At 35.3% G+C, this 26477-nt stretch overlaps 1 protein-coding gene across 4 annotated transcripts in view; it reads right to left on the bottom strand.

Annotated features, from left to right (window-relative positions):
• The window catches only part of CDH18 (cadherin 18), a 339165-nt gene that overhangs the window by 120817 nt on the left and 191871 nt on the right, over positions 1 to 26477 (bottom strand). For all 4 annotated transcript variants that reach the window (XM_044233538.1, XM_044233545.1, XM_044233550.1 and 1 more), the window contains exon 4: positions 3033 to 3200. In XM_044233538.1, coding sequence (XP_044089473.1) covers positions 3033 to 3200 — 168 coding nt within the window. The remainder of the gene's footprint in view (positions 1 to 3032; positions 3201 to 26477) is intronic.

The following is a 26477-nucleotide window of genomic DNA, read 5'->3' as shown; positions in this document are numbered from 1 at the left end:
ATGAGTCTTTGATTCAAGTGAAATGAGAAAGAAGTCAGAAGGAGGCGTGTGAAAATGTCCCATCTTAAAAGAAACAAACTACTGGATCTATTTGATGACAGGATATAATCTTTAAATAAGTTGAATTGTGTAGATTCGTGCATTTCATGGTGCTTCCTGAACATAAGTCCTCATAATATATCTTTTTTTTTCTCCAAGCAGTTATAGTTTCCCATTATATATGTAGCCATTTGATAAGTTATGATGCTTTGAGGTAAATTAAAAAAATCATTTACTGCAAGTCATTCTTGTCAAGGTGACACTATTTATTCTGAAAACTTCATTGTGCTTAATGCAGTTTGAGAATAAAGTATCTTTTAAGCAAGTCAAACTGTGAGGTTCCGAGTGTGTAATGACTCTGTTTCAAAACTCTAAGCACATCTCACAGAGTGGCAGGGTTGGCATCTGCCCATCATTCTGCATAGACTGCTCCTGACTGAAGAAAGGGAGCCTCCTTAGATATGTGGAGTTCACTCAGAGAATGTACATTTATTCTGTTCCTTCGTCAGGTAAAACAATAGTTTTCACCATAAACTGATGTTTCAACAATAACACTACTATTAATCAAAAAATAAAATTAGGAATCATTTCTCCATATTTAGCACAAGCACAGTTTTTTTGTTGGTTTTTAAAATCAACTTCAGTGGATCATAAGTTTAAAAATTAGTTTATAGAGAGGAGGAGGGACAGAGAGAGTGAGAGATGCAATCTGCGTCAAGACCAAGCATTTATTGAATGTTTGTAGTGTATCCCTTAAACTTCATTCTATCCACTGTGATATTAATCTATATCTTTAAAATAGCCGTGATAGTATCTACTTGAAAATAAGGTAGACAAGTTCCCTTTGTAAACTGTAATAAAGTTTATGTTCAATTGAGCTTAGTATTATTCATTAAATTTAAAAAATCTTTGAACTTTAGTGCCTTTATCCTATTAAAGAAAAGCACTTGTAGAGTAGTATATGTAATACGCACGTTTTGTGAACTAAGTGATAAAGTAAATACAAAAATGCCCTGTAATGTGTAAAAGTACAAGACTGAATTTTGTGGTTTAATGTAATGTGAACTTATTTATGATTTATTATAAACCTACTTTCTTCATAGAGCAAAGGCCACATGAATGAATCAGGTCACATAATCTATCTCTAGAACAAATATATATTTTTAAATGATACATTTATTTTACAGGGAGGGGGATTGGCAAAAGGAGAGAGAATCTCAAGCAGAATCCACTCTCAGAGAAGAGCCCAATGTAGGGCTCAGTCTCATAACCCTAGATCAGGACCTGAGCCAAAACCAAGAGCTGAATGTTGAACCAACTGTGCTATCTAGGTGCCCCATCTCTAGAAACAATATTTTAAATTGATGCTACCTAACTATGAACTTTACTTGTATGTCTTTTAACAATGGTAGTTTGAAAGAGTGTTTAAATTCAGCTCATTAACTCATTCATTCATTCATCTAGCAATCATTTATCAAGGGCTGGCCACTGATCTGAACACTTAAGGTTACATAGACAATTTAAGTATCATTCTTACTTAGAGAGACTTACAGTAGTAAAAGTCATATGTACCTAAGGAAACAAACATAACATGAAAAACAAGAATTCATTAACTTTTAATTCTGGAAAATTATAACAAGACTTTTAAACAGAGAAATGTGAGTATGGAGAATTCTGGTTGAATTAAGAATGTAAAAGGTTCCCTCCCTATCCCATCTTGTTTCAAACCATAAGTGACTCTTAATCTCACGAAGCAAACTGTGGGTTGCTGGAGGGAGGGGGGTTGGGAGAAGGGGGGGTACAGTTATGGACATTGGGGAGGGTATGTGCTTTTGGGTAAATTGGAAGGGGAGGTGAACCATGAGAGACTATGGACTCTGAAAAACAATCTGAGGGGTTTGAAGTGGCGGGGGGGTGGGAGGTTGGGGTACCAGGTGGTGGGTAGTATAAAGGGCACGGCTTGCATGGAGCCACTGGGTGTGGTGAAAAAAATAACAAATACTGTTTTTCTGAAAATAAATAAATTGGAAAAAAAATTTAAAAAAAAGAATGTAAAAGGTATTATATCTTGGGAACAGGTAATATTCCATTATGGATAGCCCTGGAATCCATTATGGATAGCCCTGGAATGTACTAAGAGAAATATTAAAAGAGATACAGCGGGGGAAGACATATTACACGAACTTGTGAAGAGCCTGTATTGACATACCAGGTGTCTACTTTATTGCAGTTTTTAAACATCATGTGTCAAAAGGACATAAGGAATAGCACCCCTACAAGATTTTTATCTTAATTAAAGGCTATTCTATAAAATGTCATCCACAATTTCTGCCACATTAGAAATCCTGAAATATACTTTTTCCCATTCTGAGGATGTCATAAACGCCATTGACACCAAGATGTCACAAAACCTACATCTTCTCCCCTTACATTGCTTTAAAATTTGTGCCCCCCCATTCAAAGGATTTCCCACTTTATTGTATTAGCTGCACCTTGCTGTAGGATGCTTTTTGTATGCATGTGTATTTGTGGGGGCTGGGTATGGGGGTGTGGAGAGCATTCATTCTTAACATGAGAATATTTTTTTTTTCAATTTCAGTCACCAAAAACACATATGCATTTTTTTTTCAAGAGAAGAATGTTACCTTAAGAATGTATTTTGGGTATCTCCCTGTATATCTTAATAATACATAACTGCTCTAGCAAATGTAAGATATACTTATTGGTACTTAGTACCACTCTATCATTTTTAATATTTACCTGTAATGACAACTGAAACACATATTTTTTTAACATGGTAGCAATTATCCACCAGGTTCAGGAGACAATAAGCTGAGTGATTTCTCTACTCTCATGTATAGAAGGGAAACCATATAGCACAAACACAAAATATCCTCATTTAACAGTAACATGACATCATATACTTAAGTATTTCATTTTGTTTTATGCAAATAAAGAGTGATAAATATATATCATAAGAATCCGGTACATACTCTGAGGAAACCGTGGCGGGTTGTCGTTGACATCAGTCAGGGTGATGTTGACCGTTGTCGATCCAGAAAGCCCGCCAACTTGCCCAGCCATGTCTTTGGCTTGAATGACCACTGAATAGTGTTCTCTGGCTTCTCTGTCCATATTATGTAAGGCAGTTCTAATAACTCCTGTAATACATATTTTAAAGAAAACAATATGGATTACATATTAAATGAGAAACAGCACAGATATATCTTTCTTCTTTCTGTTTTAAGAAGTGCACTTTTAAATGAAATACTTTCTTGAGAAAGCAAGTTTTTTGAGACAAAGGTACCTTTAAAATGTTACTAAAACTATCTCATCGAATCCTTTATTTAAAACAACAGGTCCCAAACCGTTCTACTCATGGCAGTTAAGATGTCCATTTCTTTGTGTTTCTTGGGGTGCCTCAGAGGGCAGCTGCACAGCCCAAGCTTGTTCCTCTGCTGGATTACTGAATATTTCATAAATTGTGCTCCTCACAAGTGTCAGATGAGATGATTTGAGGAGAGGTTAATTTTCCTTTTTACAGAACAATTTACATATAGCTTCCTACCTAGAGTTGTAAAAGTTTGATAATGGAAAACATTCAAGAATTGTGTGTACTTGAACAAATGTTGTAGGCAGGAGTCATTTTAACATTTATCAAGACAAAGAAAATCCCTGTTTTTATCAGGAAATACAGTTACAGTAAGAACTAGATCTAAGTACATGAGCAAAACAAAGTGATGAAATTGATTCCAAAAATCCCATGTAAAAGTCACATTCTTGATTTCATAGTGCCAAAAGAGACATTAAAGGTACCTTTTTATGAACTAGTACTTGGGTTCAATAAAGATATAAAAAATGTTATGTGTTATATCCCCATTTGTTTTAAACATAGGTACATATAAATCATACAGCTTTGTCAATAAAGACTTAAATTTAAAAACTGAAACACATTTTCCGGGGGGTCAAGGACTATTAACTGTGTTATAAAAAAAAGTTCTCATGTAGATGACCTATCCATATGCATATATGTATTTATAATGATATTATACGTGTATATAAATATACAATATAAACATTTTTGCTACTCCACATATAGGTCAACATTTTATTACTACCTTTTCACTTTTTATTTTTTATAAAGATTTTTATTTATTTATTTGACAGAGAGAGACACAGCTAGAGAGGGAACACTAGCAGGGGGAGTGGGAGAAGGAGAAGCAGGCTTCCCACTGAGCCCGGAGCCTGAGCTGGGACTGGGACTCAATCCCAGGACCCTGGGATCATGACCTGAGCTGAAAGCAGACACTTAACGACTGAGCCACCCAGGCGTCCACCTTTTTACTTAAAAAACAATATGTATATTTGAATCATGTCACCTTTAAAAAAAATATTTATTTATATTTATTTATTTGAGAGAGAGAGCGAGAGAGCAAGCCAAGTACGGGGAAGGGCAGAAGGAGAGAGACAAGGAGACTCTCCTCTGTTAGCTCATAGCCTAACATAGGACTCTAACCCAGGACCCCGAGATCATGAGATTCCAGTACCTTGAGAGCATAATCCAAGCCAAAGTCAGAGGCTGAACCTACTGAGCCACCCAGATCCCCATGTATCATGACACTTTTTGAGAAAGGCACCAATGGCTTCAACTGAACAATTGAGTAGTTAGCAGTGCAATTCACAGGACAATGCCAATTATAATAACTGCTAACTACAGATTTTAACAAACACTCTTACAGACAGTATAATTGACATAATGAGAGAAAATAGGGTTGTGTTTTCAAGTTAAAAATAGTCTTTTAGAAATGGAAAGGATTAGTAAACCAGTTTGAACATAGAACACTGAAGCAGTATTTTTGTTTTACTGCATAGATTGTATGTGTAACGACTTTGAGATGAGAGCCTCAGCAACCAGCAAAAGCAATCCCACAACTTTCAATATTTGTGAATTTTTAATTGAAGGAGTTCAGGAGAATTTTCCTGAAGCTAAATAAAAATGAAAATTATTCTTATCAAAAGAAATTATAATAATATGGTAATAAATGATTCATCTAATTCATGCATATGGGAAAGCCTCAAGCATTCTTATTAAAAAGAACAATGTTTTATCACATACAATACTTATAAAGAAGGAATTGAATTGATGCAGAAATGAACAAGCTAAGAATTTATGAAAATATTTAATGAAAGAAACATATACTTTCTTATATTTGAAAACAAATAAAGATGTTCTAAAAAGAATACATTATAATTGGGACTTGCCTCTGGTATGCAGAAGTTTGAGGTTATTGTCCAGGATAATGTTTTACAATGAAACCATTTAAGTGCTATTTGCTGAATATAAAAATATAACAGTAAAATCAATCATTACAAAGTGAATGATAGATACATTTATATAATCTGAATGTTATTCATTAAAGAGAATCAGAGAAGAGGAATCAGCACAAGCCCTATTTTATAGTATGAACTTCACTAATTTCATTCCATTGCCATTATGCCCCTTCTTTTATAGTACAGCTACATCTGACACAAAGTGAGAAGAAACTTGTCAGCCAAATTTGCTTATGGAAAGAAAATAGTATGTCCAGAGTTGACACGTACTTCTCAGAAATGATTATCTAAGAATCCGTTTCAACTCACAATTCTCTTTAGGATGGTTCCGGGGATGTGCTTAGAAGGCACACAGGTAAGTGGAGAATGGCCGGTCAAATTGCCATAGAAATATGGTCTCAGTATACAATAATCTCCTTCTAACACATTGCCCAGATGCTTGTACGTGGGGAAGCCTAGAACACAGCTTATGCACAGTTAAGTTTTTTTTTTTTTTTTCCTTCTAAAAAGACCTTTTTAGAGCAGTTTAGGTCCACAGCAAAATTGAGAAGAAAGTACAGTTACCATGAACCCTCTCCCTATTCCTTCTCTGCAGTACACACACACAGCTCCCCCACTATCAATACCCTCCATCAGAATGGTACATTTTTTGTAACTGGTGAACCCACAATGAACCTCGTTTGTATGTCTTCTTTGGTGAGGTGTCTGTTAGGTCTCTTGTCCAGTTTTTAAACTGGGTTATTTCTTTTCTTATTTTTGAGTTTTCAGGGTTGTTGTATATTTTAAATAATAGTCCTTTATCAAATTTGTCATTTTCAAATGTTTTCTGCCAGGATATGACTTACCTCTTTTTTCTCTTCACAATATCATTCACAGTGTAGAATTAAAAAAAATTTTTTTTTTTGGAGTCCAGATTAACAATTTCTTTCACAGTTCATGTCTTTGGTGTTATATTTAAAACATCATTGCCATACCCAAGGTCATCTAGATTTTCTCCTGTGTTACCTTGAAGGAATTTCAGAGATTTATGTTTTATATTTAAGTCTCTGATCCATTTTGAGTTACTTCCTTTTTAAGGGTATAATGTTTGTGTCATCTTTTTTTCTGCATATGATATTCATTTATATTAACATCATTTGTTGAAAAGATTTTTTTCCCATTGTGTTATGCTTGCTCCTTTGTCAAAGATCAGTTGCCTATATATTCGAGGGTCAATTTCTGAGCTCTTTATTCTACTCCATTTATGTGTTTATCTGTTCTTTCATCAACACCACACCGTCTTGATTACTATAGCTATGTAATAAGTCTTGAGGTCAGATAGTGTCAGTCTTCCAACTTTGTTGTTGTTCTTAAATATAGTGTTGGCAGTTCTGGGTCTTTGTCTCTGCATATAAATTTTAGAATCACTTTATCATTACTCATGAAATAACTTGCTTGGATTTTGATTGGTATTCCATCAAATCTATAGATAAAATTAGGAAGAACCGGCACTTTTTTTTTTTTTAAGATTTCATTTATTTATGTGACAGAGAGGGAGAGACAGTGAGAGAGAGAATATAAGCAGGGGTAGGGGGAGAGGGAGAAGCAGGATTCCTGCTGAGTGGGGAGCCCAATGAGGGCTAGATCCCAGGACTCTGGGATCATGACCTGCGCCAAAGGCAAACTTATTTATTTATTTATTTATTTGGCTTACAAAATGTGCTCTATTTGAAAACTTTAAAAATAGAATTTGATTTAGAAAATATTTTGTGCATAAATTTTTGGGAACCACATAAACTAACCTCTGTGTTTATGTGGCATTCTTTTTTTTTTTCCAATCAACTTTATAAATGTATAATTTACACTTAATGAAAGATACCTATTGTAAATTTATAGTTCAGTGTTTTGTTTTTTGTTTTTTTGTTTTTCTTTTTCAGTGTTCCAAGATTCATTGTTTATGCAGCACACCCAGTGCTCCATTCAATACATGCCCTCCTCAATACCCACCACCAGGCTCACGCAACCCCCCAGCCCCCTTCCCCTCCAAAACGCTGTTTGTTTCTCAGTCTTCACAATCTCTCACAGTTTGTCTCCTCTGATTTCCCCCAACTCACTTCTCTCCTTTTCCCAATGTCCTCCGTGTTATTCCTTATGCTCCACAAGTAAGTGAAACCATTGCTAAGTGACTCTCTCTGCTTGACTTATTTCACTCAGCATAATCTCCTCCAGTCTTGTCCATGTTGATACAAAAGTTGGCTATTCGTCCTTTCTGATGGAGGCATAATACTGCATTGTATATATGGATCATATCTTCTTTATCTATTTGTCTGTTGAAGAGCATCTCGGCTCTTTCCACAGTTCAGCAACTGTGGTCATTGCTGCTATGTACATTGTGGTACATAGCCCTTCTTTTCATTACATCTGTATCTTTGCGGTAAATACCCAGTAGTGCAATTTGAGTGCCATAGGAAGCTCTATTTTTAATTTCTTAAGGAATCTCCACATCGTTTTCCAAAGTGGCTGCACCAACCTGCATTCCCACCAATAGTGTTCAGAGGGTTCTCCTTTCTCCATATCCTCTCCAACATTTGTTTTTTACTGTCTTGTTGATTTTGGCCACTCTAACTGGTGTAAGGTGGTATCTCAATGTGGTTTTGATTTGAATCTCCCCGATGGCTAATGATGATGAACATTTTTTCATGTGTCTGTTAGCCATTTGTACGTCTTCTTTGGAGAAGTATCTGTTCATGTCTTCTGTCCATTTCTTGATGTGATTATCTGTTTTGTGTGTGTTGAATTTGAGGAATTCTTTATAGATCTTGGATATCAGCCCTTTGTAGTGTCATTTGCTAATATCTTCTCCCATTCCATGGGTTGCCTCTGGTTTTGTTGACTGTTTCCTCTGCTGTGCAGAAGCTTTTGATCTTGATGAAGTCCCAAAAGTTCGTTCTCATTTCTGTTTCCTTTCAAAGGCAGATGTTTAATGACTGACCCACCCAGGCATCCCAAGAACCAACATCTTGATTGAAAGACTTAATATTTTAAGATGTTAAGTCTTCCTATCAAGGAATAAGAAATATCTCTCCGTTTATTTAGTTGTTTCTTTCTTCTGAATTTTGTAGTTTTCCTCATAAAAAGATTGTACCGTCTTTGTTAAATTTATACTTAAGTATTCCTTTTTGGGGGAAGCTAGGCTAAATGGTATTGTGTTTCTAAATAAAATTCCACTTGTTCATTTTTTTTGTACATAGGTAAGTGATTGATTTTTATATATTAACCTTACATCCTAAAATCTTGCTATAATGCTTATTGGTTCTAGGACATTTCATTGCTGATTCTTTTGGATTTTCTACATATACAATTATGTCATCTGTGAGCAGAGATCATTTTATTTCTTCTTTCCTAATCTGCATAGCTTTTATTTCTTAAGAAATATCTTACTGCATTAACTAGAATTTCTGGTATGAGATTCTAAAAGAGTGGTGAAGGGGTGTTTGCATGACTCATTTGGTTAAGCATCCAACTCGTGATTTTAGTCCAGGTCATGATCTCAGGGTTGTGAGATTGAGTCCCACATTTTGCTCTGCACTGGGCGGGGAGCCTGCTTGGGATTCTCTCTCTCCCTCTCCCTGTGCCTCTCATCCCCAGGTTGGGCACAGGCGCACTCTCTCTCTGTCTGTCTCTGTCTCTTAAAAAAATAAAAATAAAAATGAATAAAAATAAAAGAGTGATGAAAATAAATAAAATAAAATAAAATAAAATAAGAAGGGACATCCTTACCTTGTTCCTGTTCTCAGTGGGGAAGTTTTGAATTTCTCACATTAAACATGACTTTAGCTGTAGGGTTTTTATAGATTATTTTGACCAAATTGAGGAAACTAGATTCTTGGTTTGCCACACAGTAACTTTTAAAAATGGGGAATATACTTTTTTTGCAGAAGAGAGTCTTAGCACTTTTAAAGAAGGATGCCTTTCCTCGTTCAGATTATGCATTTTTCAGCAGTAAATGATAAATGGCATCAGTGAATGAATTATTTCTTAAGCAAATTTTGCAAATATGTTTCAGATTAATTGATTATTAAGATTAAAAAAACATAAAACACATTCTAATTTTATAGTTTAAAATACTAATGTATTACCCAATTACTTGAAGCAAATGTATAGTATTGGATCAAACAGGTTTTAACATCCCTTGTCCAAGATCACAAGATTTTTTGAAAAAATCTGAATGTTCCTCCTCCTTGGTCCCTCTTACTCTGCAGAACACTTGTGTACATGCTCCCAAGTAGCCAAAATTATCATGACCTCTTCTTGCTCTGTCCATCTATTATTGGATAATTTTATCATCATGGATAAACAATCATTTGTCTGCATTGGTGAATATTTGCATAGATACTGAATAATTAAGCTTTTAAAAAAATCTGATTTGATAGATTTATCAGAAAGTATAAAAAAATGTTGAAAGAAGTGAGGAAAGCAATGGCAGACATTCATATTTTCCCAATAGTTTGAGAAAGAAATAAAGAAAAAAAATCAAGTTCAAAAAGTAATCATAACTTACTTTCCATTTTCAATGCTGAGCACAATAGATGGCTTTTGTACAGAATTAAATATATAGTTTGAATAAGCATTCACACACACACACACAATTTTCCCCTACTTTTATCCAGGAATCCACATTTGAAAAGACTGACAATATTAAACAAAATTACTTCAAAAAATTAAATATGAGTAAAATGTGAAGCTGTCTACATAAAGTGACTTTATATTCTGATTTTCCCAATTCATTTTCAGAATATCCCTGTCTTTCCTTAACTATTAAAGCATTCCCTTTCTAAACAGCATTCTAGTCTGGATCATCAATTTCTGAGTCAGCCTAATTTTTTAAAACATGTTTCAGAATATTGTATTTATTTATTTGAGGGAGAGAGAGGGAGTGAGAGCAAGCAAGAGGATGAGCTGGAGAAAGGCAGATGGAGAGAGAGAGGCATATTTCCTCCTGAGCAGGGAGCCTGCCACAATGCTCTATCCCAGAACCCCGGGATCATGACCTAAGCCAAAGCAGGCACTTAAATGACGAAGCCACCCAGGAGTCCCAAGTCAGCCTAATTTTGACAGTATGGCTAGTGGCTTTAAAACTTGACTCTGATTCAATATTACCTTGAAATTATCTTGAAAAGTGAATTCCTTGTACCCAGGCACCAGAAACTATAATTTAGTACTTTGGAATGGGTCTGGCCTACTTGTACCTCTAACTGGTTACTGCATTAGTTGGCTAGGGCTGCCATGAAAATATACCCTATTCTCAGTGGCTCAAACAACAGAAATTTATTTCATACATTTATTTATTATTTATTTGTTTGTTTGTTTTTAAAGTCAGCCCCTTTATTTTTTTTAACATTTTTAAAATTATTATGCTCAATTAGCCAGCATACAGTACATCACTAGTTTTTGATGTCGTGTTCAATGATCATTAGTTGTCTATAACACCTTTTAGACTCTGAGAAGATCAAGATGTCAGTTTCCCCATGATAGCATTCTTTCTGGCTAGTGGGCAGCTGCCTTCTCACCATGTCTTCAAGTGGCATAAAAGAGAAAGATGGTTTTCTTGTTCTTCTTAAAAATCCACTAAACCTGTCATGAAGGCTCCACTCTTACGAACTAATCTAACCCTAATTACCTTTTAAAGGTCCCATCTCAAAATATTGTCACTTTGGGAGTTAGGGTTTCAACATAATAAATTTTGGGGGTATACAAATATTCAGTCCATTGATGATTTAAAAATTGTCCTGCATAGATAGAGACCAAAGAAAGGGGAAGACCCTTCCAGATTGTTAGGTGGCAGTTTTAATAAGCAAAGGAACTTGCATGTAAGACTGGCCTTGGAAAGCTGTAAGATGAGTATATCTCTATACCCACCCACCAGAATATTCCCTAAAAGTTTATACAGAGGGCTTAAGTGGTTTCAGTCATATATACAGTCTAGATAGTCTCAACCACGCACTGTTCACTCAGGCTGTTTTCTTAAAAAAACTGCTTCTACTATGGGAACAGTGGGTAGAAGCACATTCCAAGCTCAAGGGAGGAGATGAGTCTCTTATTGCCTAGGTTCAGCTTGTAGGTCAACTGGAGGTCATATCCTCTTAATGACCACTCCAACAGCCATTACAACTCCTTCAGGTGAGTCCAGTGCAAGTGGGTATGGGCCACAGTTTGGAAAGACAAAACTTAGAAGATGGAAGTGCTGCCACTATGTATTTATACATTTCTTTATTTTTATATCCATCTTTTCATGCTAATAATTGGGTATACATATGGGGATACACACATGCACACAGGCAACAAAAATATAGTGGTAATGTTCATTTTTCAAACTGTGAAGCCTAAAGTCATGTACAAGGCTTGGATCAGCTACATTTGCTCAGTCCAAGTAAGAAATGATGTCTGACCCTTTCTGCCATGTATCCAGCTACCATTGATTGTACTATAACTTACTTCTGCCTTCCAAATAAACTTGATAAAAAAGACATCCTACCACATGGTCTTTAAGTAATTCTTTTTAAGATTTCTGTTTTATTTATTCATTTGAGACAGAGATAAAGAGAGAGAGAGAGAGAGAGCATAAGCAGGGAGAGAGACAGAGGGAGAGGGAGAAGCAGGCTTCCTGCTGAGCCAAAAGACCCATGTAGAGCTGGATCCCAGGACCCTGGGATCATGACCCATGCCAAAGGCAGACACTCAAACATTTGAGCCACCCAGGTACCCCTAAGTAAATTTTAAAGAAAAAAATACAGAGAAGTTAAGTTAATTACTTAAAATTATTTCATTGTTTTATTTATTTATTTATTTATTTATTTAATTAAAAACATGCTAGGTAACTGGTAATGTCATATTCTGAATGTTTGTTGGGTAAGTTTCACTAGCAATGTTTACTTCAAAAATTTTAACTGGAAACGTTGCCTCTTATTCTCTTGTGTAGCTGGGGTGAATCAACAGGATGTGATTACCCTTGTATCATTTTGTTTTGTTTCTTATTACCTTCCTGATAAACGACTGCAGGTGCCCCACTGCCTGCAAATTACCTTCTGACTACTGCTTACCAATCACCTTGATATGTAGGGGCCTGTAACTGGGAATTATTCTCTGCTGAATACAAGTTCATAACGTTGAAACCTCATCTGTGGTTATAAGCATTACGTGTTCAACCTGGCTCACTGGCTTAACCATATGTTTTCTTCCCTGATTGATGACAGTCATATAGAGCAATATATCCTCCAAAATGTGTTCTTGCATTTTTAGCCACTAAAAAGATTTTAAGACAGAAATGTACAAATCTAGTTCCTTAGATAATACTACATAAGACAGCAAAATAAAATTCCTAAAGGTTAGAACAAATAAACAAACGTACACATTCAGCTTCCTACAGAAACACGTAAAATCCACATATGCATTTACAAGAGAAACAGGCAGCTTTCTTCCAGGTCTAAACTACTATATACACTTTGACTCTTTCTCATGTTTCCTTTTTAATTTACTCAATTACTCATACATTCATGTAAAGCCTAGCATATCAGTATGTAATATATATTAAAATACACAGGAATCCCCTGTATTTCTCTAACGGGGCACAAGAGCCACTTAATATCACAATCACATGGAGTGCCAATTAGCATGCAAATTTAAGGAAACCACCTTTGATCTATTGAAATAGAATATGGGGGAGTGGGTCAAAGTGCCAGTTTTTGTGACAAGCTCCTTCTGTGATTCTCATGAATGCTCAAACTTGAGACAACCATCTAGAGTTGAGAAGACAAGATATCTGTCCTCAAGATGCTCATATTTCATTGGAAGATATTTCTTTAAAATAATATGAACACTGAGAGATTTAGAAATACTCAGAAGTTTCATTAATCATTTTCTACATGATGATACTTAAAATCTTGGCAGTAAAAATTCAACTTTCCAACTGCCTGACTGTGGTGTACTAGGTATCTGGAAGATACATTATGCTAGCTATTCAAAAGCTGTTTGTTTCAATATTTAGTGTATCATACACTACATCTATTCAGCTATATATTCTGAATTTTTCCTACTGACTTGGTAAGGATATGTGGTTTCCATAAGCTCTTATCTATATTGAAAGCAAAAACATTTAGGCATTAAATCTACATGTATATATCAGCAACACAGCTCCAGAAATATATTTTCTTCATTCATCACCAATTCAATGTATGCTGAATGTGTTTCTGTTCTATATAAAATATGAAATATAGAAACATATAGGACAGAGTTTATAGCATTAGAATTTTATGATTAGGGTATTTACTGATAGGGAGATATATATAAAAATCTGGGAAATTAAGTAATACAGAAAATATATTTTATTAAATGGCCAACAAGGGGTGCCTTGGTGGCTCAGTAGGTTAAAGCCTCTGTCTTCGGCTCAGGTCATGATCCCAGGGTTGTGGAATCAAGCCCCGCATAGAGCTCTCTGCTCAGCGGGGAGCCTGCTTCCTCCTCTCTCTCTGCCTGCTTCTCTGCCTGCCTGTGATCTCTGCCTGTCAAATAAATAAATAAAATCTTAAAAAAAAAATGGCCAACAAAATCCAGACATCAGAGGTCCTAGTTATAAAAATGGAAGACTCTGATGGAAGAGTATACTGCACATTATGGTAGAATAAAATGGACTATTAGAATGCTATTATTTATTTTGTATAGTATTTATATTATAAATAGAATATTTGTAGATTATGGAAGCATGAATGGAGAAATAGGATATCCCTGCAAAGGGGATCTGATAAGAACAAAGGTGAGGGTATAGAATGTGCATAGCTATATAAAGAAAACTGGATTTATTGGAAAATGATTGTGGCAGAAAAGTAGAGATTAGGTACTCAGTGATTAAAATACTCTGAATATTTGTTTTGTTCCTCAAGTGACTGAAAGTTTGAATAGCTCTGTTGCTGCCCCTGTGGAAAGTGTGACCAAGCTTCACTACTTGTCAGATGTTATTACTGACTGTGGCTGAGCAGATGAGGTTATCTCTACAGCTACATTTAGCATATCTGAGACACTAAAGTTCCAGTGGGTAATAGATTACTTTAGGTTTTATTTATGTTTTTGTTATATAATTGATTTTATTTTTAAAGAAAAATACATAATATTCTATAAAACCATGGTTTCCCAGAATTAAAAGAAGAACAAATAGAAACCTTCAACATATTTAGCTTCAAGCTATGACTCATGGAATTAACAACCATAAATTCATGAAGGAAGACATTTTTATGCTTTAGTAGGAAGATTCAATTTTTCCTCCTCTATATTTTTTCTCTTCCTACCATTAAAATTGATGGTGAAGCATTTTATTTCTCCTGAGAGAAAAGGAAGGAGAATTCACGTTTTTTGAGTATGGACTATGACTCAGGCACTCCCTTTAGCTATGTATCTCATATATTTTGCCCATATACTCAATGAGAAGAAAAAGCTCAATGCTAAAGTCACTCTCCCCAGACCAGAAACTTGCAAACCTTGAAATATAACCCAGAACTTCCTGACATTAAAATCCCAATGCTAAAAACAAACAAACAACAACAACAAACAAACAATCCTAATGCTACAGTGGCATTATCTCAAGGAATTAACCCTATAGAGTCTATAGGAAAGGGTTGGCCTGTTTTGAAAGAGAGGTCAGGGGAAGGGAGTGAGGGCGACAGAGAAGAGAAGGAGAGGGGAACATCATCACAAAAGTAGGTATTACCCCTCTGTGGATTTAGAGGCATAAATCAGACAGATTCAAACAGAATATAGCTACATTCTGCTGTTAAATACCTTGTTAAAGGTATTCTATATAATTAAAGGTATGTAGATACCTTGTTAAAGATATTTCTCACTTTGGGTGGTTTGGATTTTTTTTTCTTTTCTTTTTCTTTTTTTGTTTTTTGCATTTTGCTTATTTTTATATCTGTTATTGGTATTTCAATGTAAGCTATAATTTCAAAAGGTCAGTATTGTTAGTTAATATATTTAATAAGTATACCAATAAAATCATAGGGCTGCCAGAGCATTTGTGATGACCAAACATTCTATACATTTTCAGGCTTTCAGCATAAAGGGTTGCAAGAAAAGATTATGATTAGGGTAGAGATATATAATAGGGTACAGGGTATAGATATATATTATATATATATCTATATATAGGGTATAGATATATATAGGGTATAGGGTATAGATATATATTATAGATAAGAAATATACAGGGTATAGTATATACCCTATATACTATATATAGGGTATATATAGTATATAGGTGCATATATATGTAGTATGTAGAAGTATATAGGGTATAGATATATATTATAGATAAGAAAACTGTCCAAGGACAGAGAGGTATGGGATAGTCAACATTTAGTCTGCAAAATTAGAATTCAGATTCTTCTGTCAAATCAGTTCCCTGTGTTCTGATTCCTTGTGAGTTTGGGGAAAATACTACTAAAATGGCTGAAATGGATTTTGGAAAGATGTCTGCATCTTGCCACTGTGTTTCAAAACCAATCTCTGGTTGCCTTGGCCTGGTTGGGTTCTAATAGCATTGGAATCCAAGTTCTGGGGAAAATCAGGATGTCAGACAAATCGTGGATAAATCTGGGTAACTGAAAGATGTGACTCCAAAAGCTAAGGATTGAGTCTTTTTTTTTTTTTTTTTAATGTAAGAGAGAAAGAGCACACAGAGGGGTTTGGGGAGTGGTGGAGGCAGAGGAGAAGAAGAGGAGAAGCAGACTTGCCACTGAACAAGGAGCCTGACTTAAGAGCTCCATCCCAGGACCCTGAGATCATGACCTGAGCCTAACACAGATGCTTAACCAACTGGTATTTGGTGTGACAGAAGAAAGACTGATAAACTTAGAAACCCAAGACTCATCTTGCTCCAAGTAGCCAATAACTTTATGTTTTCCTTTTTGCAGGGAATCGAATATCAATACCACTCATCAGGGTTGGACTATGATTGATTTGATGAATATGCAATTTAGACCCTGAACTTAAGAAGCCTGAGGACTTTCCCTTTGGTCTTTGAAAGCCCTAAGCTATCATATAAGTCGTTTAGCTACCCAGCAACGAGACCACATAGAAAAGCCCTCAGAGAGAAAGGGCAAGAGACCCATCTGACACCCTCCAGCTCTTCCCACTGAAGCAATAGGCATATCGACGGACACATCTTTAAAAACATCCACACAAGTCCAGGTGTCACCTGAATGCTACACATAACCAGGTCAATGCCACATGGGTCAAAGAACTTCCCGGACAAGCCCTGCTCAACTTCCTGACTTTCAAAATTACTGTTGTTTTGAAAGCTCTGGGTTTTGCTATACAAAAACGGCATTCAATTTTGGAATACACACACACAGATACATATACATGCATGCATGCATACGTACATGTGAACATTCGGACACATACACACATGTATACACACATTCATTACTCATAGTTGACTTTCTAGATCTACCCCAACACCATTAAATTAAGATTGTGTATTTCCTAAATACTACTTTTTCTTCTCTCTCTCTCTCTTTTTCTCTTTCTCTCACCTACCCACCCAACCCTTCTCTCCAGACCTGAAGTGCATATACACATACATATACATAAACACACACTTTTCAAATATTTCAGTTAGTGTGTGTATCAGTCCAGGTAAAAATAGTATTTGTAGAATAAAGAGAAGAGGTAAAATGAAACTGACTGCATATAATTGATATGCAATGAACACATAGATTATAAGTTCCTATAAATAATGGATTTTAAGATTCTTATCACCTGGAAATTTGCATGTTATGGGGAATAATAAGATTATGATATTTATGAGATTTTGTAATCAAGGAAATTAGAAATATAATTTCAAAGTTTTAAAATTTTAAACAAAAATATTTTATTACTAAATAGTGAATGTTTGTAGAAATACTGTAACTTAAATAGAAATGCATTTTGTTGGAAAATAATAATAAAAGAGAAATCTGGAAGTACTAATTAAGTATGATTATCCCCAAATAGCTTGCTCACATGATTTGTAAAAATATGATGGGCTCAAAATGCAAATACAAGTAACAAATATTAAATTTATCATGTTGGTACATTATGCCTGTTTAAACATTGGCATTTTTCTTTGCTTCTTAATTTCTCTACAATTTATTTTTTCTCTTTAGTTTGTGTTTATAATGCTTAAAACAAATTTTAAAAAAGTAAGATGATTTATATAGGATTTTTTAAATCGCAGTTACTATTTAAGAAAGGGTACTCAAAATGAATATATTGAAAACCTGGACCATTTGTTGAGACAACTATATTTAAACCCATTAATTAAGAAAAATACCAAAACATTGCTGTATATATATTTTTTCACTTTCATTATGTATATGACTGTCTAGTTCTATTGGTAAAGGTACAATTGACAACATAGGTCTAGAAGTAACCAAAAATTGATGATTTCTCCTATAGAACTAATTTATTTATTATGCTATCTGTTTTCTTGATTTTTAAAAGAAAGTTTTATTTTCCTTTTAGAGTATCATTTTATTTTATTCAGCATTATGTCATACCTTAATAATTTAAAAACACACTGTCATTTTCAATAAGCTATTTATCACATTATGCATGCTATATGTGTGTATATATATGAATATGTATGTATGCATATATATTATAAACATGTGTTATATAGGTCACATATAACAAATATGCAATACTAAAACAAACTCATATATCTAATTTTTAAAATTATCTTTAAGATTTCAAGAGTATGCCTATGTATATGTTTATTTCCTTTGGCACATAATCTAATATTGAATATTTAAGGCACTTGTGGACAATTCAACTGATTACTGAGCTTTGAGAATAAAATTAGAATGTAGTCAGATGATTATAGTACATTCAAGGAGCAAAATAAGAAAAGTAAATATAATTTTAAATTATAGAAAAGTAATCCCTCGGCTTTCAAGCAGGGCCATGCATTCTTGTCTTTGATATTTCAAATATAAGTCTGAAGTGAAAATGTAACAAAATGAATCATTTAACTGTGACACCATTTATATTTTCCTGGAAACTTTAAGAATGATAAGAGGGTAACATGTCTGACAATATTTGGAGAAAGATAGCACAGTGGTTGTGAAACGTGACTGATGAATCAATTTTGGATGTATAATTGTCATTAATTTATAGGTAAATTTATTACGAATCAGTAACTAATGAGTACCCATTGTGACTCCAGCATCACTGAGAGGCAGTAGAGTAAGATCACATGAATAGGGACACAAGTTATTAATCCCCCTTAAAGGCACAGAGGCAGGTCACAGAAAGTCATAAGAATATAAAGTAACTCAAAGAAATGTGAATATTTTATAGAGAGAATCTTATTCTTGGGAAAGAATTTTCCTCATGTGTTAAAGCCACATCTGTTCACACTCTTGAATGGTTCAAGTGAGCAATAATAGTAGCCTGGACACATTCTTAGCATCTACTAGATGTAAATGATGCAATAACTTAAAAATCTGGAAACATATTTAACTAGCAGCTAAATGATATTAATAGAATGTACAACATAGAAGGATAGGTGCTATATTCTAATTTAAATGATATTCCCCGGCCATGTTGCTACAAAAGTTGGGTATTCATCCTTTCTTATGGAGGCTTAATACGCCATAGTGTATATGGACCACATCTTCCTTATCCATTCCCAAAATACTTGAGTACTTGTTGAGTATGTGTTGAGCAAAATCCTGTTGTTTTTACAGTGTGATGGGAAAATGACATAGAATTTATTATTTTTTGATAACTTGAGGCATGAAAGCTGAATCCATCAATACATGAACAGATATCTCATCCTTTGATAAAGAGACTAAACAGAAAGACCTGAACACATGAAAGGCGAGACTGGAAGCATTTTTCTTACATGATTTGAGGAGTGGGGCTTTTGGTCAGTATCTGAATGTTTTTGCAGGAAGGGATTCCTAAACAATAAAAATATAGCTAAGGAGCAAACATTAAAAACTAGTTTTATTCTCTTAAGCTATACAATTTTACTGTGTTTTCCTAATATTTGGATTCATGGGAGTAATGTGTTGTTGATGAGTGAAATTGCAACTAAGGAAATGGAAGGAATGATTAAAAACTGATAAAAAGGGGTGCCTGGGTGGTTCAGTGGGCTAAGCCTCTGCCTTCGGCTCAGGTCATAATCCCAGGGTCCTGGGATCCAGCCCCGCATCTGGCTCTCTGCTTCCCCCTCTCTCTCTTGCCTGCCTCTCTGCCTACTTGTGATCTCTGTCAAATAAATAAATAAATAAAAATCTTAAAAAAATAAAAATAAAGACTAATAAATATGTCCTGCTATAGATTACTGAGAATATGGGATACTCCGATATGTTGCTCAAAAAGGAACTTGTTAATAAAACAGATTTATTGAGAGTCTACTCTATAGCAGAAGAAAAAAAAATTAAAGGAGAATATCTTGTATATGTCGAGTAGGAATATGAACCACTCAATATATGTAAATATGAACTGCTCAACATACGTAGAATAGTAAAAACAGACAGATGAAATAGAAAGTTTCCACCAAGTGTTAACTTTTACTTTGTTTTTCCAGTGATCATAAGTTCATAAACTGGTAGATTAGTGAAAGCTAACAGGCACTAGATCTCTCTGTATATGTATTGTGACTAATAAAAACACCTCTTTAATCTTTGCATAAATATGCTTTGGTATCTGTCATCTAAAAAATCTAAAAGCAGGGGCACCTGGGCAGCTAGCAGGTTATGCATCTGCCTTGGGCTCAGGTCACGACCCCCAGTTCCAGAGATCAAGCCCTGCATCAAGCTCCCTGCTGAGTCTGCTTCTCCCTCTCCCTCTGCCCCTCTCCTTCCCTCCTCCATGCTTGTGCTCTCTCCTCTCTCTGGTTCTCTCTCTCTCTCTATCAAAATAAGTAAATAAAATCTTCAAATAAAATAAAAAATGAGAGGCATTCAGAACCTGAATTTACGCAAATTCTTATACCCAAACCTATGAAAACAGTTCTCTATATACAGTAGGAGCAAAGACTGAACTGAGGATTTGGGTAGAGTGTATGGAAGGAGCAGAGAGGGAATGCACAAGGAGAGAAGAAGATATTAGACCAGGATGCACATCCAACAAAATTTAGGCTAATGCAGCAGGGATAGATTGCCTGAGTGTTCAGCCTTGAACTAAAATAGCCAGACTTTACACATCTCAGTCTCTAGATGAGGGTTATCCTGGAAATGATGTGACTTCAGCAAGGTTGACTATAGGCACCTTGCATAGATTTTTTTTTTTTTTAAGATTTATTTATGTATGTGAGAGAAAGAGAGGGAGAGACAGAGAGAGAGAGAGAGAGGGAGAATGGGGGCACATGAGTGGGAAGGACAGAGGGAGAGGAAGAGAGAATCTCAAGCAGGCTCCACACTAAGCATGGCGCCTGACCTGGGGCTCCATCCCAGGAGAAGATCATGATCTGAGCTGAAACCAAGAGTCTGATGCTTAACCAACTCTGCCCTCAGGCACCCCATACCTGAGCTAGATCTTAAAGGAGCTGACAGCAGGAGTAGCATGCTGAATGCATCCCCAAGCCTGGCTCCAAGTCCTTCCTCAAAGGACATTCAGCATCAAGAATCTATTTCTTCAAAATCTTACAATGTTTCAACTGATTTCCAGTTGAATCCTTCTGGGCTTTATTGAGGCTCTATAGTACATTGAAAACGCTCATGTGATCTCACATTAATAGTTCTCCTATGCCCAGTCCAGTGGATAATGTTTGCTTTAATCTTTCCATTAGCAAAGTAGCCACACTGTAATATTCCTAATTTCCCAAGGATTTCATTTGTCTTGTCTTTCTCAATTTTAGTCTCTTGTGTTTGTGCGGTCACCACACTCATCTACTTATGGTTATTCTAACTTACTTATTAATTTTGACAACTATTTGTCCTTTCCCACTAAAATAAAAGCTCCACAAGGTTGAGGATTTTTATTTGTCATGTTTTCTTTGCTGGGCCCTTATTGATTAAAACGATCCCTGACGCGTAGCTGTTCTTAATGAACATTAGCTGAATGAGGGGAGAGCTACCGACTGTGCAGAAATGCACCTGAGCATCAAGTTTCAAATTTAGAATAAAACTAGACAAGATATAAAACAAATAAAGCTACTAAATTTAATTTACTTCCTTTGAATATTAAATGTATAAGCTTGCCAGGGCTGTAACAAAGTGTTGCCAACTGGGACGCTTAAAAACAAAAATTTACTGCTTCATGCTTCTGGAAGCTAAAAGTCTGGAATCGAGGTATTGGTAGATATCCTTCTGAGGGCTGGGAGTGATGGATCTGTTCTAGGCCTATTCTTTTATAAGAATACTGGATCTATTCTCTGATAGCCCATCTTATGACCCTACTTTAACTTGATTACTTCTAAAGACCCTATCTCCAAATAAGGTCACATTCTGAGGTGCTGGGGGTTAGGACTCCAACATATAAATTTGGGAGTGGAGGCAAAAAAAATGCACCAAGAAAAAAATAAATATATTGAATATGTAAGCCTGTTCTTAGAGCTTATACTAGTGAAATTCTTTAAGCAAAATCATAAAAAGTGATTTGTGAAGGCACATGGTATGAAAATATATGTGAAAAACCACAATGTGAAAGTAAGACAAAGATGGAGAAGGACCTTTGTGACAGCAGTCTGACAGATCTGAGGACAGAGATTATACAAGCATATAACTAATAAAGAGTGTCTTTGGATTGATTCCTTCATCCCTTTACTTATAAAGCCATTCATTCCTCCAGCTAGTAGGTATAGAGCACCTACTAGAATCCAGGACTGTCCTAGGAGCCCTCATGAAGCTTATAATCTAGAGAAGGCAGATTAGTGAAAAAAAGATTAAAAACAAGATAATCACATATATTATATAGAGCAGATTAGGTTGCACTGATTGCTGGGTGTAAGGGATGAAGCATTTTGTTTGGGCTTACAGTTTTAACTAGGACTGTAATAGTGGTGTGTTGGATTTAGCTAGGACTAGATCACAAGAGCAGATTGTTAAAACTTAAAGAATTTGGAAAGTTGTCTAGTAAATACAGCCATTGCCAAAATTAAATCATAAATGTATAATTCAATATATTTAAGAGTAATAAATAATGAAATCTCATCACTTTCTAATTGAATTACTGTATTTTACTATTACTTATGTTCTTGATGTCATTTATGTCTATTTTATATACATGATTGAAATACTACAGATGGGATACTTGTTTATCCTTCCCCAGTTCCGTGTTCAGTGGTGTCATCTTAGTAAATTGAAAAACATTGACAGTAAAAGCATTTTCACCATGGAATTCAGCAAATGCTACCAATTCAAGGTTTAATTTACTGATTTAGTGATTGTAGCTCTGAGAAAATAAAAGAGAAAGCATAAATAAAGCAGATTAAACTCAAATGTGTAACTATTACATTCTGAATAAAACAAAAAGTTGAAAAAACCTTTTAATGAAAACTTAGCAGAGAAAAGCATTCATATAATTGACAAGAAACTGAAGTCCATACAAACATCTTTTATCTACATGTTAATGTAAACAAAAATATTAACCAATACCCAGGATTAAACTCATTTGTCAATGACCTGAGCAAATTCTGTGTTGAATCAGACAGTAATCAAGCATTTGTTGTAGGATTCTGTCAATATTTGTTGAATTGCCACAATAGGTTGTGAATGGATGCAAAAATTTGGCAAAAATCAATGTAATCATTCTGTTAGAATCAAGAGGCTATGTGGAATTTACAAAGGAGAAATGCATATTTTATCATTGTAAACAGGGTGCTACATGTCTTTTATGCCAGTAAAAATGACAATAAACATGTATTTATACACATGCATATGTATTTCTGATTGTTTAATATTTACTAGCACACCACGGACTGCCGGGGTTATACAGATGTGAAAGAGGTAAAAGAACAGAGTTCTAGGAATTAAAAATAGAGCTTCCTTATGACCCTGCAATTGCACTCCTGGGTATTTACCCCAAAGACACAGATGTCGTGAAAAGAAGGGCCATCTGTACCCCAATGTTTATAGCAGCAATGGCCACGGTCGCCAAACTATGGAAAGAACCAAGATGCCCTTCAACGAACGAATGGATAAGGAAGATGTGGTCCATATATACTATGGAGTATTACGCCTCCATCAGAAAGGATGAATCCCCAACTTTTGTAGCAACATGGACGGGACTGGAAGAGATTATGCTGAGTGAAATAAGTCAAGCAGAGAGAGTCAATTATCATATGGTTTCACTTATTTGTGGAGCATAACCAATAGCATGGAGGACAAGGGGCGTTAGAGAGGAGAAGGGAATTTGGGTAAATTGGAAGGGGAGGTGAACCATGAGAGACTATGGACTCTGAAAAACAATCTGAGGGGTTTGAAGTGGCGGGGGGGTGGGAGGTTGGGGTACCAGGTGGTGGGTATTATAGAGGGCACGGCTTGCATGGAGCATTGGGTGTGGTGAAAAAATAATGAATAATGTTTTTCTGAAAATAAATAAATTGGAAAAAAAAAGAATACACACAGATTTATATATATATATAAAAAAAAAAGAAAAGAGTTCTAGGCCCAAAGAGTCACATGAGCAAATGCTGTAATGTGACTGCGCTCCAGCTTATAGGAGGGGAATTTGTAAAGCCAGCATTTCTAAAGCAAAAAGAACAAGAGGAGATGAGATCAGAATGACATGATTGGCCAGATTATTTACAGACATGCACATCATTGTAAGACTTTCAAATAAATGAAATAGAAGCCATTGGCAGGTTTTGAACAAAAGAATGACATAATCCCATCTGTTTTAACATTACTGTTTGGGCTGCTGGGTTGGGAAAAGACTGTGTGGAAGAATGGTGGAATTGGGGAGATCGGTTAGGAGACATTTACAATGAAGTTAGTTAGACTATAAGTGAGGATACAGTTGGACATTGGACATACAGTCTTGAAGCTAGTGTTTGCTAATAAGATAGGTCTGTAGTATGAAAGCAAAACAGCAAGGTTTTGCTTATATAGATTGCTTATATAGATTTAGAAAACTGTGTGTGGAGAGTGATTTGAGTTCAGGAATTTGACTTTGGACAGGCACCGTAATAGCTCCTAAACACCAGACACAGAGGTGCAGCTGGCACACTGTATGTTGGGGTTTAGAGGAGCAGTCCAGACTAGCATTGTGTGTTCCATGGACACTGGGGAGGGTATGTACGATGGTGAGTGCTGTGAATTGTATGAGACTGATGATTCACAGACCTGTACCCCTGAAGCAAATAATACATTATATGTTAATTTTTTAAATGTGGTCAGCATAAAGATAATATATAAAGCCATTAAGCATAACGATATTAGCAACAGAATTAGTGAATAGAAGAAGCTCAGTATTGAACATTGCCATATGCCAATGAGTTTGGGAAAAAATATGGAAGCAACACATGACCAGTAATTATTGAGGAAAGAAGAAAATCAAGAGGGTATAACATCCTAGAAGAGTATTTCAAGGAACAGAAAATTACCCAAGTGACAAATGCTGTTGCTAAGTCAAGTATGATGTGATCTGAGCAGTGTAGGAAATGTATTAATGTCAGGGACATCCTAATGGGAGACATGGCAGTCAGATCTAAACTTAACAGTAGATATGAAATGAAGAAAATGATATGTGAGACATTCTGCAGTAAGTTTTTAAGGACAAGACTACTGATTGGAAGTGAGGTATAAGGGAAATGGAGTGATTCAAATGTCACTAGCATAGCTGGCTTAAGGACTTGGGTCAGTGATGGGTCCCTCTACAAGATTAGAAGTACGATAGAAAGATCAGTGAAGAGACTGTTAATTCATGGCTATATTGACTTTTATGTGCTTAAGGGCTATCTATGTGAAAAAGACTAATGAGTACTTGAACACATGGCATTCAGTGGAGAGGTCTGGGTTGGCAAATCAGTATAATAATGATAGTTATAAAGAGATGGATGGATATAAACTCACTCTTGCCCAACATAATGAAGAGAGTGCCACTTACTACAATTAATGTCCTACATTGCTCTTTATTGAGTCTTCATTCTTTGCATTGTACGCTAAAATATTAATAATCAGGACAGAAATTATTTTTATTAAAAAAAGCCAAGTGTAGGGGCACCTGGGAGGCTTGGTTAAGTGTCTGTCTTCGGCACAGGTCATGATTGCAGGGTCCTGGGATTAGCTCCACATCCAACTCCCTGCTCAGCAGGCAACCTGCTTCTCACTCTCCCTCTGCTTGCCACTCTGTCTACTTATGCTCTCTATCTCTCTAGCAAATAAATAAATAAATAAATAAATATTTTTAAAAAGGCAAGTGTGATAAAAGCAATATATCTAATCTTAATGCATATAAAGCAATAAAAAACTATTTTGACTAAAAATAATATTGCTTCCTTTCTTCTATAAATGTAACTATTGGATGGGGAGAATTAGGAGATTTACTCCTTTGTATTAGCCAGATATAAATCAGTTTTAAACATGATTTAAAGTATGATAACAGCTGGACTACACTAAATTTTTCTCAACCACATTTGGAGGATGTTTTGCACAATATAGGGATTACTTAGAAACTCTTAGAAAAGTAGACATGTCCCCAAAGTGAAAGAAAAAACCATTGTTGAAGAAAAAAAAAAAACACTAATTTTAGAGGTGGGGGAGTAGATTATTTTTTATTTAGTTTTCAATTACTGATGTAAACAGTCTCTCTACCTCCCAGCTCTGCCATTCACGTATTATCAACGTGGCCCTTCTTTTGTCAGGGTACATCCTATATGATTCCTTCCAGTTAGAACTAATACATATAAACCCTGTCCTATCATAGATTTCTGTATTTCATGAAATAGCATACAGAGTTAGTAGAAATCCATTGTTTTTTGGTTTGTTTGTTGTTTGGCCTGTGCATATGCATGTGTTTTGTTTCTATAGCTAAGAATGTTCATATACTGTAAAAGTGTACCAGGATCCTAGATTCTGAGAGTAGTTACTTTCTAATTCTCATCCCAAGACCGTTCTTTAACCAATAATTTGTTATTCAATACT

The sequence above is a fragment of the Neovison vison genome, chromosome 1, assembly GCF_020171115.1.
Source record: "Neovison vison isolate M4711 chromosome 1, ASM_NN_V1, whole genome shotgun sequence".
NCBI lineage: Eukaryota > Metazoa > Chordata > Mammalia > Carnivora > Mustelidae > Neogale > Neogale vison.
This window is presented reverse-complemented; position numbering and strand designations above follow the sequence as displayed.